Below are 19,229 nucleotides of genomic sequence, written 5' to 3'. Positions count from 1 at the left end.
CAGGCTTGAACCAACCAATAATATCATGACATCCACTCATCAACTTTAAGCAGCATGGAGAACGTTCATTAATTAGCCGGCTAGCAGCACGGCTTGTTGATGGGTCTTGGGGTGTTCGGCACCTCACACCTTGTTCCATGCTCCAGTAACAGGGGGACGAAGGTGTTGAAAGAGGCGAGCAGTCCTTTACGACTGAATGGAGGCATCGAGCATCCAGCTCTAAATCACTGTAATTCTCCATGTTTGTTATAACACATCCACTTTTTAATATTCTCAACATGGAAGCTAGATACCCTCAAAATACTGGACTTTGATGTGGCTTTGAGCCTGCTTTTCAGTTTCAGTGAACGTTAACAGTTTCCAGTGTTTGTGCTACGTTAATATAAACGTGTCAGCTACATCTGCATTTAACAGAAAGATTCAACTGATATTGAATAATTTTATTTACCTGGAAAAACAGAATTTCCCAAAACGGTGGAGTATTCCTTTAAAGGAAAATGTCTAATGTTTGCTGCTAGCCTGTTCCTACATAGTTCCTATAAACATCTTCAAAGCAAGAATGTGTGTGTGTGTGTGTGAGAGAGAGAGAGAGAGAGAGGGGGAGAGGTAGGGGGTGGGTTCCCACTATTCTGTTTGTGCTATGCCCAACACTTCCAGCATCTTTGTTTATAGCTCTCCTCTGCTCTTTTCACACAGAATGGATGAGAAAGACACACACATTAAACACACTGCTTTTGGCAGGCACTGGGCCACACACACACACACACACACACATTTCACACACATACTGCGCTCCAAAACCCACCGCAGTGACCTTTCAGATGCAGCTTCCCTCCACTGCCAAAATGTCAACATCTTCTGCTCTCTCTCTGCTTCCAAGACAAGCCAAGTTGGCAGCAGGTTAGCCTTCATGTCTCTGCTCATTGGCTAAACACTCACACGCACGCACACACACGCACACATGCTCACACACACACACACACACAATGTCCACTGCATGCTGTTTTCATTATTAGATTATTCATTTGATCTAAAATTCTCACAGAATTCATTGAAGAACAAAAATCCCTGCAAACAGACAACTGGGCCACGCTGCAGTGTCTGTATCCACGCATTAAAAGAGAGCAGCGCAGTCTTATCTGTTTGTGTCTCGATGAGTACACTGTGAAATCTGGGGTTTGTTGGAGTGAAGGAATGAACCACGTGAGCGTTTGTTTTGGGACTGAGCTCTGCCTGGAGGGTCACCATAACTCTGCCAGGGGAAGCTGAGCCTGTGTCATCGCAGTCCGGATAGCTACAAATCTCGACACCTGGGTCTAGCTGACCTGATAAGTACCTACAGTATGACTCACGCACCGATCGTCATCAGCTAGGAGGCAAACACACGCTGCAAAAGCAAAGAATAATCAACAGATACAAGATTAATATGTTTTTTTTCCCAACCTTAAAATGTGTAAATGCATCTACCTCTAGTTTCCTGTGGAGTATCACTTTCTAGGAATTTTCCAGAAATAGACTTTGATATTATGAAGCCTTCCAAAGAAATATATCTCCACTTTACGGAGATTACAGATTCATAAAACGCATTAAAAACAGGCAAATAATCTTGGTTTTGGGAGTGTGTGCGTGTGCACACACACCCATGCACACATTTTCCTGCCAGTTATGAGGAAAGCGAATGGAGAAAATAGATCAAAGTTTAGGTTTGGTCTCTGGGGTCTCTCCATCTATCTCTCTCTCTCACTCACACACACACACACACTCAGTCATATGCTTGCATGCAGGTTCACATGCAAGCGCGGCACTCCGAGGGTGAGGAAACTATTTATGGTGAAAGTGGGCACAAAGTGTAAACACATGTCTGGCATCCTTTGAAAAGACAAATATTTCACCCCCTTTCTCCCTTCATCTCTCTGAGGGATCCCCACCCCTCACCTCCACCCCTCACCTCTTTCTCCACCATATCACATTCTACTCCATGCCTTTGAGCAGGAGGAGGAACATAAATCACAGGACACAAAGGAGATAGGAGTGCAGAGACGCACGCAACCATCTGAGCCAAAGTCTGTGAGCGGGAGAGACGTTATGGGTGGGGGCAGACTGGTGGGCTGGGTGTATTTTGCGTGGGTGGGAGGGCGAACACGAACCAAGATACGACAGACGACATGTCACCAGACCCTGGAACAGTTGCACGGCGCCTCCAGTGCCATCACACAGGTGCCTCTGTCTGTCCACCCCCTCCTACTCTAATCTCTCCATTTTACAGCATCCTCCATCTCCATTCATCTCTCAGCCTGACTCAAGGATATTGTTGTCATGTTCAGTATCATCGAATCACTATCTGAGGTGACGGAGAGTGAAAAAAGTCCCCTGACATATGACCTCCTTGTCTATTTATTCATCCATGAAGTTGCTAACACAACATAACAGCGTGCCATCAGCGTCCTCTTGGAACACAAGTGTCTCTGGCCATTTCCTGTAATGATTGTATATTGGAAAAAGTCGTCTGGGCCAGTGGGTGTTACATGGCCTGTAATTCTGACTACAGCTAAAAGCCCCTGACCCTCTGAGACCAGGCAAACAATAGTAGGAGAATTCAGTGACTGGGCCTTTTAGATAACTCGATAGATCAGACTGCAGTCACATACAGTAAATTATCAGGAATGACAACACAAGCAATACCAAAAAAAGCCAAAACCAAACAAATAGATCAGACTGACGTCAGCGAGCAGACAAAACAACAACCATCAACCATTTAGCAGAAGTTTGAAACCCCTCAGTCTGCTGATCCTGGAGCAGTGAATAAAAATGTATTTTTGCCAATCCTGAATCGAGAAGGAATAACATTAGCCAAAACTTCCCCTTGTTGTGTAATTGTGACAATCTGTGACTAAAAAGACTAAAATAGGAGCTTTCTTCTTTACAGTTTTTTAAGTGAGACCAGATTTAATGTGACTAATTTGCGTTTCCCCGGAGAGAAATTAAGATTTTGACGTGCTCGGGGAAAACGTTTGGACATGACCCTGATGAGCTTATTCTGAGCAGTCTGAGGCTTTTCTTTAATAAGTTGTGATGCTGAGAGCCCCCACCAGAACTTTTAATGTTGCACTGTCTGGCAGGGCAGCTAGTTCAATAATAAATCCCTTAAGTCAAGTTTTTGCTTAAAACTCAGCATCGAGGCTCGGTCACACCACAGAGTGGTGAGGGGAATTTGTGGTGGGGGCTTGGTGACAGCTACTACTCGCAGCTGGTGACCTGTTGTGGCTGGTGGGCTAACACACAAGCAAGCCAGGAACATGCTACAAGCCGTCAGTCACACTGTGGCCTCCTGGCCTTATTTCCATTCCCTTTGCTCTGTGTTTTCTCATCCCTGGCATTCTGATCGAAAGATTGTTCACCATTTCATTCAATAAAGAGCCTCAGAAGAGGGGTGAGAGCTCACTGTTAGCTTACTGTGCAAAGATCAACACCGTAAAGGGGGTTTGCTATTGGCTCACAATGCAAATCCACCTGTTAATGTTCACCATTTTAACTTAATGCAAATAATTTGCGCTTGATTTTCTTATCCCCCTTGCAGCTATACTGTGTATCATTTGTCCTGAAATGTTGCTGTTTTGAACGCTGGTGTGGCCGAGCCTTCAACAACTGACTTTTAACTGTGGATTCGTTGTTTTCGTAACAAAGTGTGGTTCTAAATGTGCACGAAAAGTGCATGGCTTTCTGTTTCCATGTATTTTATGAGTTTATTGCTAACTCTGCAAAACACATTAAATCAAATCTGCTGCGTTTAAACTGCAAAGATGACTTGACTAAAAATGTACTGAACTACAAATTGATTAAAATAGCATATTTCATGAGATAAAGAGCATTTGAAAAAGTAATTTGGTATATTCTCACATTTCACTGTAGTCAGGAGCTCAAACGTCAGCTCCTTTTCAGCTGCGGTTAGCAGGATAAAGCTGTGTTGTGTTGCTCCACTTTCTTTGGAATCAGCTCAGAAAGGAAATCGAGAAACCTTTGAGGAAAAGGGAAAAAATCTATAAACTCCCACTCGGAGCCGTCCAATTTAAGAACACATGCCACATGTCAGTGATAAAAGATTAATAAATGTTGTTCCTCTTTTAACCATCAGAAGCCAGAGGATCTTGTGTGACCACATGGCTGCTCAGTCATACTTTATACCATTTGTGGATTATTTTTGCAGTGGCAGGGGACTTCCATAGTGTCCAACACTGTGGAAAATGACTTCGCTCTGTTACCACTTTTGTTTCAGATACCCTTTTAAATCCAATAAGCCTGGACTCATTTAAATGAATGTCACACTCGCCTCATGAGATTCTTGTTCATCTACCGTGATTTTTGTCTTCCTCTGCTTGTCTTTATGTGTGAGTTTGTGCAACTGCAGACAGCTGCGCTTGTATATCAGCATTTGCAGAAATATAAACACAGACAAATAGTAGTGCTAAGAGATTCTTGTTGATCTCATAGCCCTGGAAAGCCTATGAGCCTATGAGCTATGAATAGGACTGTTTTTACACAGTATCATTACCCCCCACCCCTCACACACACACACACACACACACACACACACCATGTTGTGGCATGCAGATGTAAGAGATGTAGAGCTCCTATAGCTTCGCTTTGGGCAAGTGAGAGAAGATAACTCAAAAATAATTTGTCACTATGAGAGGTGATTTGTCATAAATACTCCTTAGGGTACGATCATAGTGAGCTAAAACATACCAGCACTGCCAGGCAAACTGCCCCGGAGGAGTCCGCTGTGTACCAGTGTGTGTGTGTGTGTGTGTGTGGATCTGCGCCCCTGCGGTTATGTCTGTGGTCTCACCAAAGCCAAAGTAATCTGGCACAAACATACGCACTTGCACATAACAGAGAGAGATTGCCAACCTTGCCTGGCATTGTGCTGGCAGGCTTTTCGGCATCACCTCCTCCCTCTCCTCCTCTTTGACTCCTTCCTGCACCCCTGAAGTGCACAGTTAATCCCTAAGCTCTATCCCCATTTAAAGACAGGGACATCACGCAAACCTGCCTGTCTGCATTGCATTCTAACACTCACACACAAACCCATGCACTCAGTCACACGCACATGCTGTTTTGCTCCTGCAAACACAGAGGAAGACAGAAAACAGCTCAGCGGGGGGGTGGGGGGGTTAAGCACTGCAGCGGCAGCAGCAGCAGGACGAATATCTGTCTGGTTTTTCCCTGGTCTTAAAATGTCTCCAGTGGCAGGCATGTGACAGGCTTGAGATAAGGAAAAGAGGGGACTTTTGCAGATGCTCATGCTCCACTCATGGGTAATGCATCTGTAGCTGTGTGGCCACACGCTCACGCTCATGCTCACCATGGACTGTGGCATGTTTGTCAGATGAGGATGTGTATGCCTAGAGGAGGAGTTTTAAATGGGATCTTGCATGTGTGTGTGCACTTGAAAACAGGTGCACTTGAAGGCCGAGTTATGGGCCTGGGAAGCAGAGCAGTCACATTTACTCACCTGTTTGTGAAGACTGAGATTTCATGTGTTTTTGTCCTCTTGAGGCAGATATTGTTCGATTATCCCTTTAGTCTCCAGAAAGTCTCTCCAGTTGAAACTTTTGCTGCAGGGCTGAAAGCTCATTTTCTCAAGAAGTAGCTAAAAGCTCTCCCCACTGAATGATATCCACCTCTCTCCGCAATGTTACTGCTCTTTAAAAATCCTGACACACTAAATCAAATACTTTCTTCTCTAGCACTCTAAGGACCATAAGCACAATGAAGCCGTGACCTTACTCTCCTTGATTGTTTGTCATCCTTGTGGTTTAAGTGCTGCGGATCCACTGTTGCACACATTGCCTGTCCCTCAGGAAGTGTGCGTCAGCTGAATACCTAGACTGGCATGTACAGACACGTAGATGTTGACCTCTAGTGGGCAAAATGTGGATCCTGCACTGAATTTGAATGCTGCACTCTTTTTCTGCTGCAGAAGCTGTAGTGCAGCGTTCTTAGAGCTTATTCTTCAAACCATCACTTCAATAAGATTTTTCATATGGTAGAGTTTGGTTTTTACAGATGCATTTCATTAAATGGCTGAGTGCTGCAATATTAATAAGTATTGATGGTGTTTAAAAGGAGGAAGGTAGAGATGAGAAGTAAAAAGCATTGAATGAGAAATTGGATTTAAAGAGGACAGGCAGATTTTTGTCCCACCATAAAATACGTATTTATTTGATAAAAGTAAAAAGAGTGGTGCTTGGCAGGTTCAAATAAATCTGCTGATGTGACTGTAATGAGATGGGATGGGATGTGGCAGGGAGCATGATTCATGGAGAAGCAAGAATGCTACAGAGGAACAGCAAATTTGATGTTTCATATCTTTTGTTGGAAAAGATATTTGCAGATTAGCAGATTATTATAAGCAGCTGAAGTCATGTACATGTTTAGCTAGATGGGAGGTTTTTAATGTTTTCTGACACCGGGTTTCATTGTAATGTTACATGGTCTGAGTGAGATAATGACCTGTTTTCCCGCTACTTCCCCGAGGTTAAGTTGGCAAGACACTTTGAATTTTCATGCAAGTTTTCAGGGAGGACTACAAATGAAAGATAAAAGTTTATTCAAATCCATATTATATTAGGTCAATTGTTAGCAATGAGATGAAGAAGATGATGACTAACTCACAGGTGAATAACTCAAAAATTAAATCAAGAAGGAAGTGAGGAAATATGTTTGCTTGTTTTGTGAACTGACCCTTACGTGAAGATAAACGGAGTCACATAATGTTGCGTTACAGGTGCAGTATATTTGTCTTCCTCTGGGGGCAGCAGTGAGCTGAAGCGTCGTCTTTAATGATTAAACAAAGAAGAAGAATACCGGCGTGTTTCCGGGTTTATGCTGACGCGTCCCTCTTCTCCTCGTACACCGACGTGTCAGTGTTCTTGTGTCCAGAGCTGAGCAGCAGTCAGGCCGGTCAATCCGCAGACATGGCTCCCAAAGGCAGCAACAAGCAGCAGTCAGAGGAAGACCTTCTCCTCCAGGACTTCAGCAGAAACCTTTCAGCAAAGTCCACCGCTCTCTTTTACGGAAATGCACTCATCGTTTCTGCCATCCCCATCTGTGAGTACCAGAGAGACTGGAGCAGCTAGCTGCTGCTAGCTAGCTTAAGCTAACACTGAATTAACGGAGGACTACTTTAAGGAAAAACTGATTGAATGATGAGCTTGTTAGGATTATCCTGAATCAACTTTAACACTACAGACACTTTCAAAGACAGAGGGCCGTAATAACACAATATTATCTACAATAGTAACTCCCTATGCTAAAGGGTAGGTTAGGTTACAGTCATTGCTAACTGATGTAACTAAGTGTGGTTAAGTAAACGTTACTGTAGGTTCAGTTGCAGGTTGGGAAAATAGTAATAAACAATATAGCTATTCGTCTTTTTTAAAGCGAAATAAAAAAAACCACAAACTTAACTCCAAATCTTGGCTTTACTCTGCAAAGGCTCACTTAATTACTGGAGAACACCCGTGTACAACATGCATTCACCAACATACAGCATGTTTACAGCCGTGATCAATTTGCCAATAGTGACTGTCTATTGTCTTTCTAGGGCTGTTTTGGAGGATTTGGCACATGGACCTTGTCCAGTCTGCAGTTCTGTACGCTGTGATGACTCTGGTCAGCACCTACCTGGTGGCTTTTGCCTACAAGAACGTCAAGTTTGTTCTCAAACACAAGTAAGAAGTATAAACACACTCCTCTGCATTAGTCCCAGCTGAAGGTTTTACAGTCTCTCTCCTGTGCATGTACATTAGTTGGATCCGGGGTGAACTTAAATTAGTGTCACACTCTAATAAACACATTTTTTTAACTTGATCTGCTTGATCAACACACAACACAGCATTTATCGGAAAAACTTTGACACAAAGTAATAAGCCAGTGTGCAATACAATTGTCAGTACCTTCAAATTTTAGCATACATTTCTTGTTGTTCTTATCAGTTGATTTCTGTTTATCTTCTTTCATTGACTCTCTATGTCTGTGACCTTTCTCCCTTCATCCTCCAGAGTTGCCCAGAAACGTGAGGATGCCGTTTCCAAGGAGGTAACCAGGAAGTTGTCTGAGGCAGACAACCGCAAGATGTCCCGCAAGGAGAAAGACGAGAGGTGAGACATGCATCATCTTGTAGAGCCGTACCTCAGTGTAGTGTGTTGGATGCTGGATGTTTACACTTACACAATTAGGGGACATCAGCATTTTATTAGCTTAAAGTTGACATTATTCGACAATTAGTAATCATCATCTTGTGAAAGAGCAACACATTATTAACATATAGTAGAATTAATCTGTTACAGAATAAAAGTGTTGATTCAGTTCTCTGCGACGAAGCCATACTGTACCGTATCTTTACGTGACCGTGAAAGTGATTTGACATTGTGGGGCTTTTATTTGTTTGTCCAGGATCCTGTGGAAGAAGAACGAGGTCGCCGACTACGAGGCCACCACCTTCTCCATCTTCTACAACAACACTCTCTTCCTGGTTCTCGTCATCATCGCCTCCTTCTTCTTGCTCAAGAACTTCAACCCCACCGTGTATCCTTTACATCGTCATCAGCACTCATAAGAGCAGAAGCTCGACACATACTGCACTATCAGTCATCTTTCTGTGGCATCTGTCTTAAAATGGACTGCGTGCAGTCCAGTTTTTTGATACACTCGAGTCGCATGTAAACATTACTTCTGCCAGTGCTCAGCTGATGTCCAGGAAGGCAGATGCTGCACATTTCCACACAAATTCCTTCAAAATCATAGTTGTTGTAGTTGTGAGTGCTCTGCCGATGCTTATTTTTGCCTTAACCCCTGTTTTTCCAGCAACTACATTCTGTCCATCAGTGCCTCATCAGGACTGATCGCTCTGCTGTCCACAGGCTCCAAGTAAAGGAGGACAAAAAGAGGGGAGAAAAAAGATGGAGGGATGATGGGGTGGGATTGGGTTGGGAGTGGGTCAAAAATGGGTATTCAATACATTGTTGTTCACTTCAAGTTAGGAATGGGGTTGAGGGGGGACGGAATATCACATTTCAACTTCATGAAATTCATGATCAAATGTCTGGAGGGTGTTTCTCCAGGTCTTTCTTCTGTTTTTTGTAACAAATAAAGCAAACAGGTATACTTGTCATCTGTGTTAATTTTGTGTGTGTGCGTGTGTCAGTCAGTCAGTTATTCAGTCTGAGGCCTTTATAGATAATATAAACAGGTTAATGAATCATGACCTGTTTGAATCATAGTTACACACATCAGGTTTAACTAAACTAGTAGAAAGACTGATGTCACAAGCAAAAGTGAGACACTGATGTTTCTGTTGGCAATGCATTTATTTATAATCACACATTCATATAGATTATTTACAGAGAAACCACTGTTCAGGGGAGAAATAACACACTGATGGTTCGCATGTCACGTTAACAAAAAACTCAGAGTCTATCCATTCACAAATGTGCTGTAGAAAACAACATTAATCTGTAGAATTGGTTACACTACTTGACATTTTGTTCAGAACTGATATTCCTGGCTTCAGAACAGGAAATCTTGGTTTAAAGATTATGTCACATATCAGGACTTCTGATGTTATCTGAATCATTTAGCCACAAATTTTCCTAGCTTCGTTCCATTTTGTAGCCATGCCTTCCCTCTACAAAACAGCTGAACATTATTTTGTTTTACATCAGTGACTGATAGAAGAAAGCCAGTTTATGTTGAAAATCAAGCATTTTTCAAGGAGTTCACATTCAAGTTCAGGCATATTTCTAATCTAAAAAATATAGCAGTTAAATCAAGCATTTTTCAAGGAGTTCATGTTCAAATTCAGGCATATTTCGAATTATCTAAAAATATTAACATTTTCACTTTCACGACTGTGATTTAACTGTTACAGTAAGATAATTTTGTAGAAGCAGCCTAATAGAGGCCAAGATGGAACAAAACCACTGCCATTCCATTACTTCTGTACTTTACTTTGAGTAAATTTCCCAAAAGTTGCCTCTACACAAACAGTGTTATGAGAGTCTTTCTGCTGTGTTTTCAATGGTTTTTGTCCAAATGAAGTTACCAGGTAACATACACTGTAGATTAGACAATCTAATAATACAAGAATGTGCATATATATTGTTATAGTCTCACTTTGTTTCTAGGACAACATCCAAACAATTAACAACTGGTAATGAAAGACATCCCTGAATTTTTTTCCTGTTGCGGGACAAGTCACAAGTCAAGGCACTCTATCGGGCGGAGAAGTCTCCACACACACATACACACACACCGGCGGGCTGTGGTCCAACATGGTCACTGACTCAAACTAAGAAGCAACTTGTTGACTTGCACACACGCTAAAAGTAGACATCACATTTTGCCACCAAGAGTTATGAGTTACAGAAACTGAACCACCAATAATCCACTGACAGTTCATTAACAATTATTTAGGCCACATATTGCCAACATTTTGATACGTGGAGGCAAATGGGTGTAAGTAGTATGTTCTTTAAGTGGAAAATAGCAGAAAACTGCTTTACTTCATGTTTCTTTTATTAGCAAACAGTTGGTCATTTGCATTAAAATTATGCCTCACTGGAGGTCAGGTCACCTTCTTCTGTTTTTACCATCAAGTCTGTGCAGAAAGTCACAAGGAAGTCTCTTCATTATCCAAGGGCAGATTTCTTAAAATAAACTGGGAGCCAAACAGTGCTTATTGATGTTCCATTCCAACATGTGCAACACCACTTTTGGCAAAAGTCTACACAGACTGGAAATTTCCTTTGACTAAAATCTGGAGGGCGTTTGTGCTACAAGTCAACAAATATACACTGAAGACAAGACAGCAACTCATCTGGAGCCTGGCCAACATTTCTGCTGATCTCTGTGATGGCTTGTTTTCCAGATGATAAAAGAATCAGAACAACAAGGCATGAAGGCGACAACCGTGGACTGTGAGCGCTGAGCCACCTGGTCAGAGCATCAAGGTCAATGCTAAAGTCTGAGCAGAAGCTTGTTACTTACCGTTCTTTAAATAACGCCATTACTAATACAGATTTCATAATCTGACCTCACAATGCAAAAGCAATAAATAAAACTGAGCCTTACTCTTCATAAATAGTTGTGTCAAATATCATTCAGGAGACAGAAATGAAGTCTGTGACAGTGTACAGTCAGGCTGGAGGAGGACGGGATGAAGGGTGACTCTGATACTGCAGAGGAGCAACAAAATAACTCTATTTACATCTTTATATATTAGCCATACAGTACAGGGAAGTCCTCATATGCAAGAGAGGCTTCTTTGAGGGTTTGCTCATGTTACAAGGTATGCTTTAACATTTTATGTACATGTAAAATCCCCATAATTCTCCAAACAAAATCTCAAAATTTCAAAATAAATTCAATATTTATTAACTACTCTAAAATAAATACTGTAATCTTTGCCACATCCCAAATACCTCGCCTATATGCATCTTTGTGCCATTAACAAGCAATTTTTGCAGTTATTAGAACCATGAGCAGCAGGGAGGCCAGTCATCCTTTTATTACATAGATTTATTAGATTTATTATATAGTTCTTTATATAGTCCTTTTCTGCAAGATCCATCGAGGTAATCAGCAACGCAGGTTCAGCTCACAGGCAGAGGAGTCAAATGTCTCCATAATGAATGCAAACTGAGGGAAAAGTAAGTCCACTGTTCTTTTTTTTTTTTTCCAAAGCATTATTTCTTTCTTCTATGATCTTGTAAAGCAGAGCAGCTGTTCCTCAAAAACACCACACGGGGGCGACATGCTTCACTCTCTCTCTTCACTGAGTCCCAGTCTCACTGACACCGATGTTCCTCTGCTTCACAGGCCGTCACGGACAGCAGACAAGCTCGCAGTATTTTTGATCAAGACCTCCTTCTGTTGTTTAATTATGTGCTTTGTAGGAAAGAAAAGAGAGGCACACTACAGCAGGGGAAACATGCATCTGTTGGTTAATATACTCAAGATTTGCAGCCTATAATATCTACTGAATATTATTCTGAACTATAGTAAATATGGGACAGAGTACACTTGGTAGGTAATTGGAAGCTAATTCAAGCTAAGAAGGGACTGGCTTGTCGAGGCCTCATTCATAAAGCTCTTTTTTCAAGAGGTATAAGCAGCTCGGTGCGTCGCCGAGACATTTTATCCCACGACTTGAGCCTCCGACACGAGAGGTGAGAGTACTGAGCTTGCACGGTACTTTTGTTTGCTGGACTGCATAGCAATTTAAAGAAAGCACAAAGACTAACTGACTGGGGATGTTCATGCAAGTTTCTTCATGACCCCCTTCCTCAAGTATCATTATATTTATAAAGTCTAAGGTGCTTGCATTGATATTATTCAGCTGTGGCACAGTAACTCTCGTGAATAAAATATGTGCTCAGTCTGAACTTTGTGCTCAAATTAAATTACTTGAAGGTGGAAGTCTGGACATTAGAGAGGAAGGCTTGAGAGTGGAGGGGCTGAGTCACCGGCCGAGCTGAGATGGAGAATGTGAGCAGGTAAAGTGAATAAGTAACATGACCGTCTCACTCAACAGCTGCTATCAAGGTGCACTTGAGCAAGGCACTTTTACTTTAAATACTCCCGCGGTGCTGTACGGCTCAAATCCCAAGTGTAAAGGTGAAATATTGTGTGAAACAAACTTTCAGGAGCTGTTTTAGCATACCTTGCCATCTAATGGAAGTTGAATTTAACACACTGAATTTCTTCATGAGGCCCGTGGATGGAGTTGAACTGAGATGGAGCGCTATGGATGATGGATGTGAAGTGTAACACGGGAGCTACGGACGAGATCGGGCGTGTACAGGGTGGTATGGCCGTAAGGCAAGCTTACAGCACCTGATATTCCCAGACGGTCTCCCATCCAAGTACTAACCAAGCCCGACCCTGCTTAGCTTCCGAGATCGGATGAGCATGACTAAGATCTGCATAGTTATATTTGAATGGACCGGCGCAGAGAGGGTTTAATGCCTTAGCTGGGGACATAGACTGTATAATGAATAGTGGACAAAGCCTCTGGTTTTGAAAAATGTAGCTGATGCAGAAGTGCCTTTAACTTGCATTCTTTCTAACAGCCAGCAGGGGGCGACTTCATTGGTTGCAAAAAGAAGCCTTTTCTCATGTGTAAGCTTATGAGAAAATGACCCGACATATCACTTCATTTATTACCTCAGTAAACAGTTTTCTAATGAGTTTATGGTCTAAATTGCTTGTTTCAAGTCTTGATGTTAACTTATGGTCCCATTTAGAGTAAATTAGAGGATAAAGCAGGGTATGATTTATGGCGTGGCTACCTTGTGAATGACATTGCTACCACGGCATGCCCTCAATCTGTCAGTCAGATCAGGATGGAGGCGTAGCCATGTGTATCCTCCGCAGCTCCACCCTCTCATCTACATATGGTCACTTCTGGCTCAAACAAACAAACAAAAAAGATGGCAACAGCCATAATGCCAGACTTGAGGTTTCACGGTAGTCCACAAACCAGTGGATGACGTCATAGTGGCTCCGTCCACTATTTATTATACAGTCTATGTTTGAGGAGCACATCTTGATTTACTCAGATGGACTAAGTTGCATTTGAGGCTGCAAAAAGCTGAGATTGCTAAGTGTCTCTTGGCTGAGCTGGACTGGACCTGAGATGAACCTGATAGGGCTGATTTGAGCGGGACATGTCTCAAACAGACGAGGTTACAGTATGCAGTGCTGGGCTTAGGGAGGCTGTCTGCTCCAGGCTGAAGTGGGGCCCAAGGAGAGGACCATGGACTTTAACATTGAACGGTGGGTCCATGGTAGCAGTATGGTTGAGTAGCTAGGAAAGCAGATAGGCTGACCTCTCAGTAGTCCAACCAGCCTGGTCTAAGAGCGGTAGTCCTTCTTACTGTATGGTCTGTTGCCCAGGATGTGGTCGATTTCAGACACCACATGAGACGTCATCTTAGGAAGGACCTGGACAAAAGAGAACGACCATAACTGAGTGAGTGCAGTAAAGAAACCTGGATGCATAAAGAGATTCAGATTGAAGACGGCAGTGGACAAAGCTGAGGGAACTAAAGCGCCGGTGTGTGTGTGTGTTTCTGCATGTTCCCACCTGTATGGCCCCGAGGTTCTCAGTGAGCTGCTCAGGGTTGGACGTTCCCAGAAGAACTGAGCTCACTCCTTCGTTTCTTAGACACCACGCTGGAGAGAGACAGAGAGGTTGATGTTCACACAGCGGCCACTTGATGGCGCACTGCTGCTTATTATTGCCCAGACCACAAATAAAACAGAGCTTTTAGTCCTGTCCTCTACTTGCTCTTCCTGGATCTACACAACAATTCACCACAAAGTAGAGTGTTAAAAGACAAATCCTAGGTTTTTCTTTCTTTTAGTCCATTTACTACAAATCATAGACCTTACAGCGCCGCCAGCCATTTTCAAGCACGCCACAGATTTTCAAACCTTTGAATGTCTACCTTTCAGGCAGCTCAGTTTCTTTACCTGTGGGCAGTAACGCAGCACAAACAGATTTGAAAAGTCTGCGTGTTTGTGTGTCGGTGGGAAGCTGGAGGGGAGAATCAAACCCACGAGACAAACAAAAACCAAAGACAGACATTATGTGAATTTGGTCACGTCTTGTATGAAAAAGGTTCCTGTCTGACAGCCCAGAGCGGCTGTGTTTTCAAAGCCTTGCTTTAGGTTCCACAGTATTTGTTATAAGGCGGTGAAGGCGGGCGGAGAGGTCTTACCCACAGCCAACTGAGGCAGAGTGCAGCCCAGCTTCTCCGCGATGTGGTTGAGCTCTTTCAGCTTGGCTTGCTGCTTCCTCCCATCCTCACTTACTATTTTCTCCTTCAACCACTGATATGACTGGTGGGAGAAAGGGGGAAATAAAGATCGAATGAGTGAAGGGGAAGGGAATGATTTGACAGATCAAATGGGGGGAGTATGTATGGAAGTATATCATACGAGAGAAAAAGGGAACCCGTGAAGAAGTGAAATAATAGATGAGAGAAAAGTCAAGGAGAGTCGAGAGGTTGAGGCTGTAAGTACTGCTGATCTGTGAGCACGTTGCATAATGTAAAGTGATCGACTGCGCGAACAGAATTAGATAAGGTGCTACAGACATGACTTCATTCCATCATTTATTTCAGTACAGACAACTTGTATCGATCTGTTTCTGCTGGTTATTATGGACTTGGAATGGATAATACGACCTTGAAAGATGGGTTGGATTGCTTCTTCACCCAGCACTCACACAACCTGCTTCACTGTGGCGGGAATAGTTTGACATTTTGAGTCTGTTACATAACCTCCTGTAAAACCTAAACTTGTCCTTTTTACACCTCTGTTTTTGGTAGGTGTATTTTTCAACGTCTGCACACAGCCGGGCTAGATGTTTCCCCCTGCTTACAGTCTATATGCTAAGCTCGTAGTCTCCAGGCTCCAACTTCTCATCTAAAAAAGCTTATTTACCAAAATGTTGAACTATTCCTTTAAGTGTTGCAGCATTTGGTTCGTAAAGAAGAGACACTTTAAATGTTCATATAGTTTATATCTGAACTACAGGCTGAAGTTAGCTGCTTTCAGTACAATGCAGTAAAGAAGAGTGCCATAAAATGACAAAGTAACAAAAACAAAATCATACCAAGTGTAACTTGACTAAACGTTTGAAGAATTAGCGTCATATGTTGTATTGGACAACTGTCATGGCGTACAATCAAAAAGGTGAAATGTGTCCAGAGGGACTCTGGCACATGTGTTTGTCACACATGAGTAATGTTGGCTCAGAGTGTATATCTACTGGATGTTTTCCATCTCATTTCACAGTTCATGCTTTGGCATCTGGCTCGTAGCTTTATCTGCAATCACATCAGACCAGGCAGCGGTTTTAACCTCCACTGTCCTCCGAAGTCCACTGCAACTCCTGCTGGCTTACACAGACAGCTTGTGTTAAGGTCCAGAGTGTTTATTATTTGATAGGTCTTCTTGAATCAGCCATGTGCAACACTGACAGTTCACTATTGGGTGTTGCTCTGCACAATAAGCTGCTCTTGTCGTTAAGTCAATGTCCTCATTCTGGATTGATAAAAAACCTGCAGTGTTGCAGCTCCTGAAGCACTAAACCTTACATCCTCCTGGATGTCCAGGCCAAAAGACTCTGGCTTTGATGTATTTCTATTTCTCTTGGTTAATTGATGGTAATCTGTTAAAACAGTACTTTTAGTTTGGGACCCCTCACAAAATAATAACCAAAAAAAGTAAAAACTTTTTGTGTTTTATTTTGTGCTTTTCACATATCACTGGTTATCATTTTAAAAATCTCCATTTTTATGAAGTAATTTCTGTCTATAATTACATTCCCAAATGTTATGTGAAAACACCTGCAGGTGCAGTGACAGTGCAGTGTTTCAAGTGTTTTCTAGGCAACAGATTCTGTATCTCAAACAAACAAAGAAGAGGCAGGTTGCTGCTCTAGAACAAAGAAAAACAAACTTCATATTAGAAAAAACATATTTATCTAATATACTTACACTTGAATAAGTAAGAAATACTCTTACTGCCCCTTCAGATCTTTTTATTTGTTTTAAGAGTATCAGACTTTAACTCAAGTTGCAAGAAAAAATAACTTGGTTGGGAGATTTTTGCAATGATCTCGTGCCGCCTCAATGTATCTTGAACCACTCTTGAGTAGATCAAAAAGACAAACAGCTGCAGCTTCAGCACCTTTAAGAATGAGTATATGTTAATCTATCAGTTTGAACATTAAATATTTTTGTTTTTGTACTGTATTCAATTGAATGTAGGCCAAAAAGGATTTGAACATCATGAAATTCTGTTTTCATATGTTTTACAGCTTGCAAACAGCTTGGAGTCGGGCTGTATTTTTCCTACAGAGTGGATGAGCCCTGTGTTTTAAACGTCACAGTGAAGATTTCCTGCCTACCTTCATGGAGGCCCTGGAAGATTCAGGAATGCCATTTTCATATTTTCCTGTGATGATGCCGCATGCCAGCGGTGACCACGTCATCGCCCCAACCCCTGTCACCATGGAGACCAGCGGGAGAAGAGGTGTTAAAAAAATATGCGAGAACAGTGCCAGGAACGTGTTCATGGTCAAGAAGACATAAAAAGATGAGCAACAGAGGATGATTATGATTATTTATCAGTCTGATTACTTCCTTATTTTCACTCATTTATGACAAACTGAGTGCAAGAATGTTCTGACCAGTGAATGCTGCTAACTTGGGACCAGACATTTCATCATCCAGCATTGACTGACTAATTCACCACATTACTCAACACACACACACACAATGAACACTTGCCTATCTTGTGGTAAAGTTCAGGAAGTTGAACTTCTACTTTCTCCCTCTGGAAGAGATGATACTCTGCCTGCTCACACACTGGAGGGATGAGATTAAACTGTCTTGCCACTGAATACGCCTCCTAGAGATTAAAAACAAAGGAAGACAGAGGAAAAAGGGTGAGAATTAATGGATGGTTGTTATGATGTTGGGTGTTGTTTTCTTTTTTGTGGGAATAAAAGAAGGAAAGAGAGTGGATGAAAGACTGAAAAGGGTGATGGTAGGCAACAGCAAAGGTCAGGAGCGAAACTCAGGGACGAGATGGGAAAGGGAGGGTGTTAATCAGCTTGTGGGAGCGTGGCACAAATTCAAATTCTGGGCTCACAGTAAATCACTTAATCAATATTCCATATCACAACTCTCCCAGGCATCATATTTAAATTTCCTTGTATAGCTTCTTATCTGAATTCTCACGTATCCTTCATGCCAGAGAAAAAACACACACACCTAAGCGTGTTAAACATTCTCCGCTCTTGTATTTTCTCGGTCTCCAGCTGTGAAACACATGTCAGGACGAGAGAGCAGTAGGAGGGGGAATCCATTCAGCGTAACGCAAGGATAATGTCGGTGCCATCACTCGACTTACAAATTACAAGTTGCCCTTTTGTGCTGCAACCCATGACATGTGCCTCGAGCCTGTGTGTGTGTACTGACTTGTCACGTACACTGAGAAGCCATGTTTACTCCCCCCCCCTACATTATTGATGCTATCTAAATGAGGCGGCTTTCCTTTGGGCTTGTGTTCTACTAAGATATCTGCTCCCTTTCACCGTGATCACAGAGAGAGCACGTCAACACATCGCGCTGTGCTTCGGAGGGAGGATAAAGACACCAGAGAGAGAGACAGGGGAGACTAAATGACTGTTAGGTCCTTGAATGTCACTTTAGGCATTGTTTATTTTATACTGTAACTCTCTGCTGTGGCTTCACACAGCTTGTATATATTCATTACTGTAGCGAGAGCTGTAACAGGAGGTAGATTGTTTCTGACAGGAGGAGGAGCCCACTGTGCCTCTTAGGAAGACATCCTAGAAACACCTGATTTACCTCAAACCTTCACACAATCCAATGTTTGAGCAATGTGCCCTAGATTGTACTAAATAATAAGCTGCTAAAATTGGTCTTCTTCAAACCACTTTTCATATTTAGTGTATCTCTATCTTGACAGTTTTTTCGATGGATTATTTAACAAACAACAGGTTTGAATGTGAGTAGCTGCCACGCAAAGTGTCTTTATTCTGTTATTCTACTCAGTCGGATGTGAAACCTCATCTGCCAAATGATATGAAATGTTCCTCAGAAACTGCACGGCAAAAAATTATTAATTTCATTCCTCACTTCTGACTAGCTGAGGTGATAACTGGTGTCAATTGAACTAGAAATTTACTCACTCTTCTCCCTGTGTGTTATTTAGAAAAAAACGTTTCTTACTCATAGAAAAGTTCTGTGATTTACTGAGTAACTACCTGATTCAATTGAATATTTTAAGAATTTTCCTGTGTTCTTCACCCCAAAAGACGGTTGTCATGAGCACAAACAATGTCTCTAACAGAGAAATGGCACAAAAAGCTCCTCGCTGCTTACCATGATCTCCATGGCCGTCCACCGAGACGTCCCCCAGTACATCGCCATGCCTTGGTTGATCACGTAGGTCATGGCCCGAACAATCTCTGTGGAGACATACGCAGGCCCACACTCAATCAGTCAGTTGGATCAACCTTGAACAAGTTATTGATTGATCCCACGGTGCACAATGCTGGTAACCATTTATCCTGAAATGCTCCTCACACTGGTACGCTTTCCACATTCAGTTCTGTCCTCTGA

At 42.3% G+C, this 19,229-nt stretch overlaps 2 protein-coding genes across 5 annotated transcripts in view; one reads left to right on the top strand and one right to left on the bottom strand.

Moving 5' to 3' along the window:
• The first annotated feature begins 6,887 nt into the window (after positions 1 to 6,887).
• ssr3 (signal sequence receptor, gamma) lies at positions 6,888 to 9,173 on the top strand. Its single transcript, XM_041940692.1, has 5 exons — positions 6,888 to 7,110; positions 7,607 to 7,733; positions 8,064 to 8,162; positions 8,458 to 8,589; positions 8,869 to 9,173. The coding sequence occupies exons 1-5, from the start codon at positions 6,978 to 6,980 to the stop codon at positions 8,933 to 8,935; spliced, it is 558 nt and encodes a 185-aa protein (XP_041796626.1). The 5' UTR covers positions 6,888 to 6,977; the 3' UTR covers positions 8,936 to 9,173.
• Positions 9,174 to 13,193: 4,020 nt separating this feature from the next.
• Positions 13,194 to 19,229, bottom strand: part of kcnab1a (potassium voltage-gated channel subfamily A regulatory beta subunit 1a) — a 94,271-nt gene continuing 88,235 nt past the window's right edge. For 3 of the 4 annotated variants that reach the window (XM_041940257.1, XM_041940259.1, XM_041940260.1), the window contains 6 exons: positions 18,990 to 19,075; positions 17,367 to 17,487; positions 16,985 to 17,079; positions 14,787 to 14,907; positions 14,150 to 14,238; positions 13,194 to 14,007 (listed from right to left, as the gene is read on the bottom strand). In XM_041940257.1, the coding sequence (XP_041796191.1) occupies positions 13,918 to 14,007; positions 14,150 to 14,238; positions 14,787 to 14,907; positions 16,985 to 17,079; positions 17,367 to 17,487; positions 18,990 to 19,075 (602 nt within the window). In that variant the 3' untranslated portion in view covers positions 13,194 to 13,917. Of the gene's footprint in view, positions 14,008 to 14,149; positions 14,239 to 14,786; positions 14,908 to 16,984; positions 17,080 to 17,366; positions 17,488 to 18,989; positions 19,101 to 19,229 lie in introns of all 4 variants that reach the window. The other variant, XM_041940258.1, reaches the window with a different exon arrangement.

The sequence above is a fragment of the Chelmon rostratus genome, chromosome 7 (genome assembly GCF_017976325.1).
Source record: "Chelmon rostratus isolate fCheRos1 chromosome 7, fCheRos1.pri, whole genome shotgun sequence".
Taxonomy (NCBI): domain Eukaryota; kingdom Metazoa; phylum Chordata; class Actinopteri; order Chaetodontiformes; family Chaetodontidae; genus Chelmon; species Chelmon rostratus.
This window is presented reverse-complemented; position numbering and strand designations above follow the sequence as displayed.

Coding starts and splice junctions, on each gene's coding strand:
- ssr3 (XM_041940692.1), top strand. CDS start 6,978: ATGGCTCCCAAAGGCAGCAACAAGCAGCAGTCAGAGGAAGACCTTCTC. Junction 7,734..8,063: donor AAGTTTGTTCTCAAACACAA/GTAAGAAGTATA, acceptor TTCATCCTCCAG/AGTTGCCCAGAAACGTGAGG. Junction 8,163..8,457: donor CGCAAGGAGAAAGACGAGAG/GTGAGACATGCA, acceptor TTGTTTGTCCAG/GATCCTGTGGAAGAAGAACG.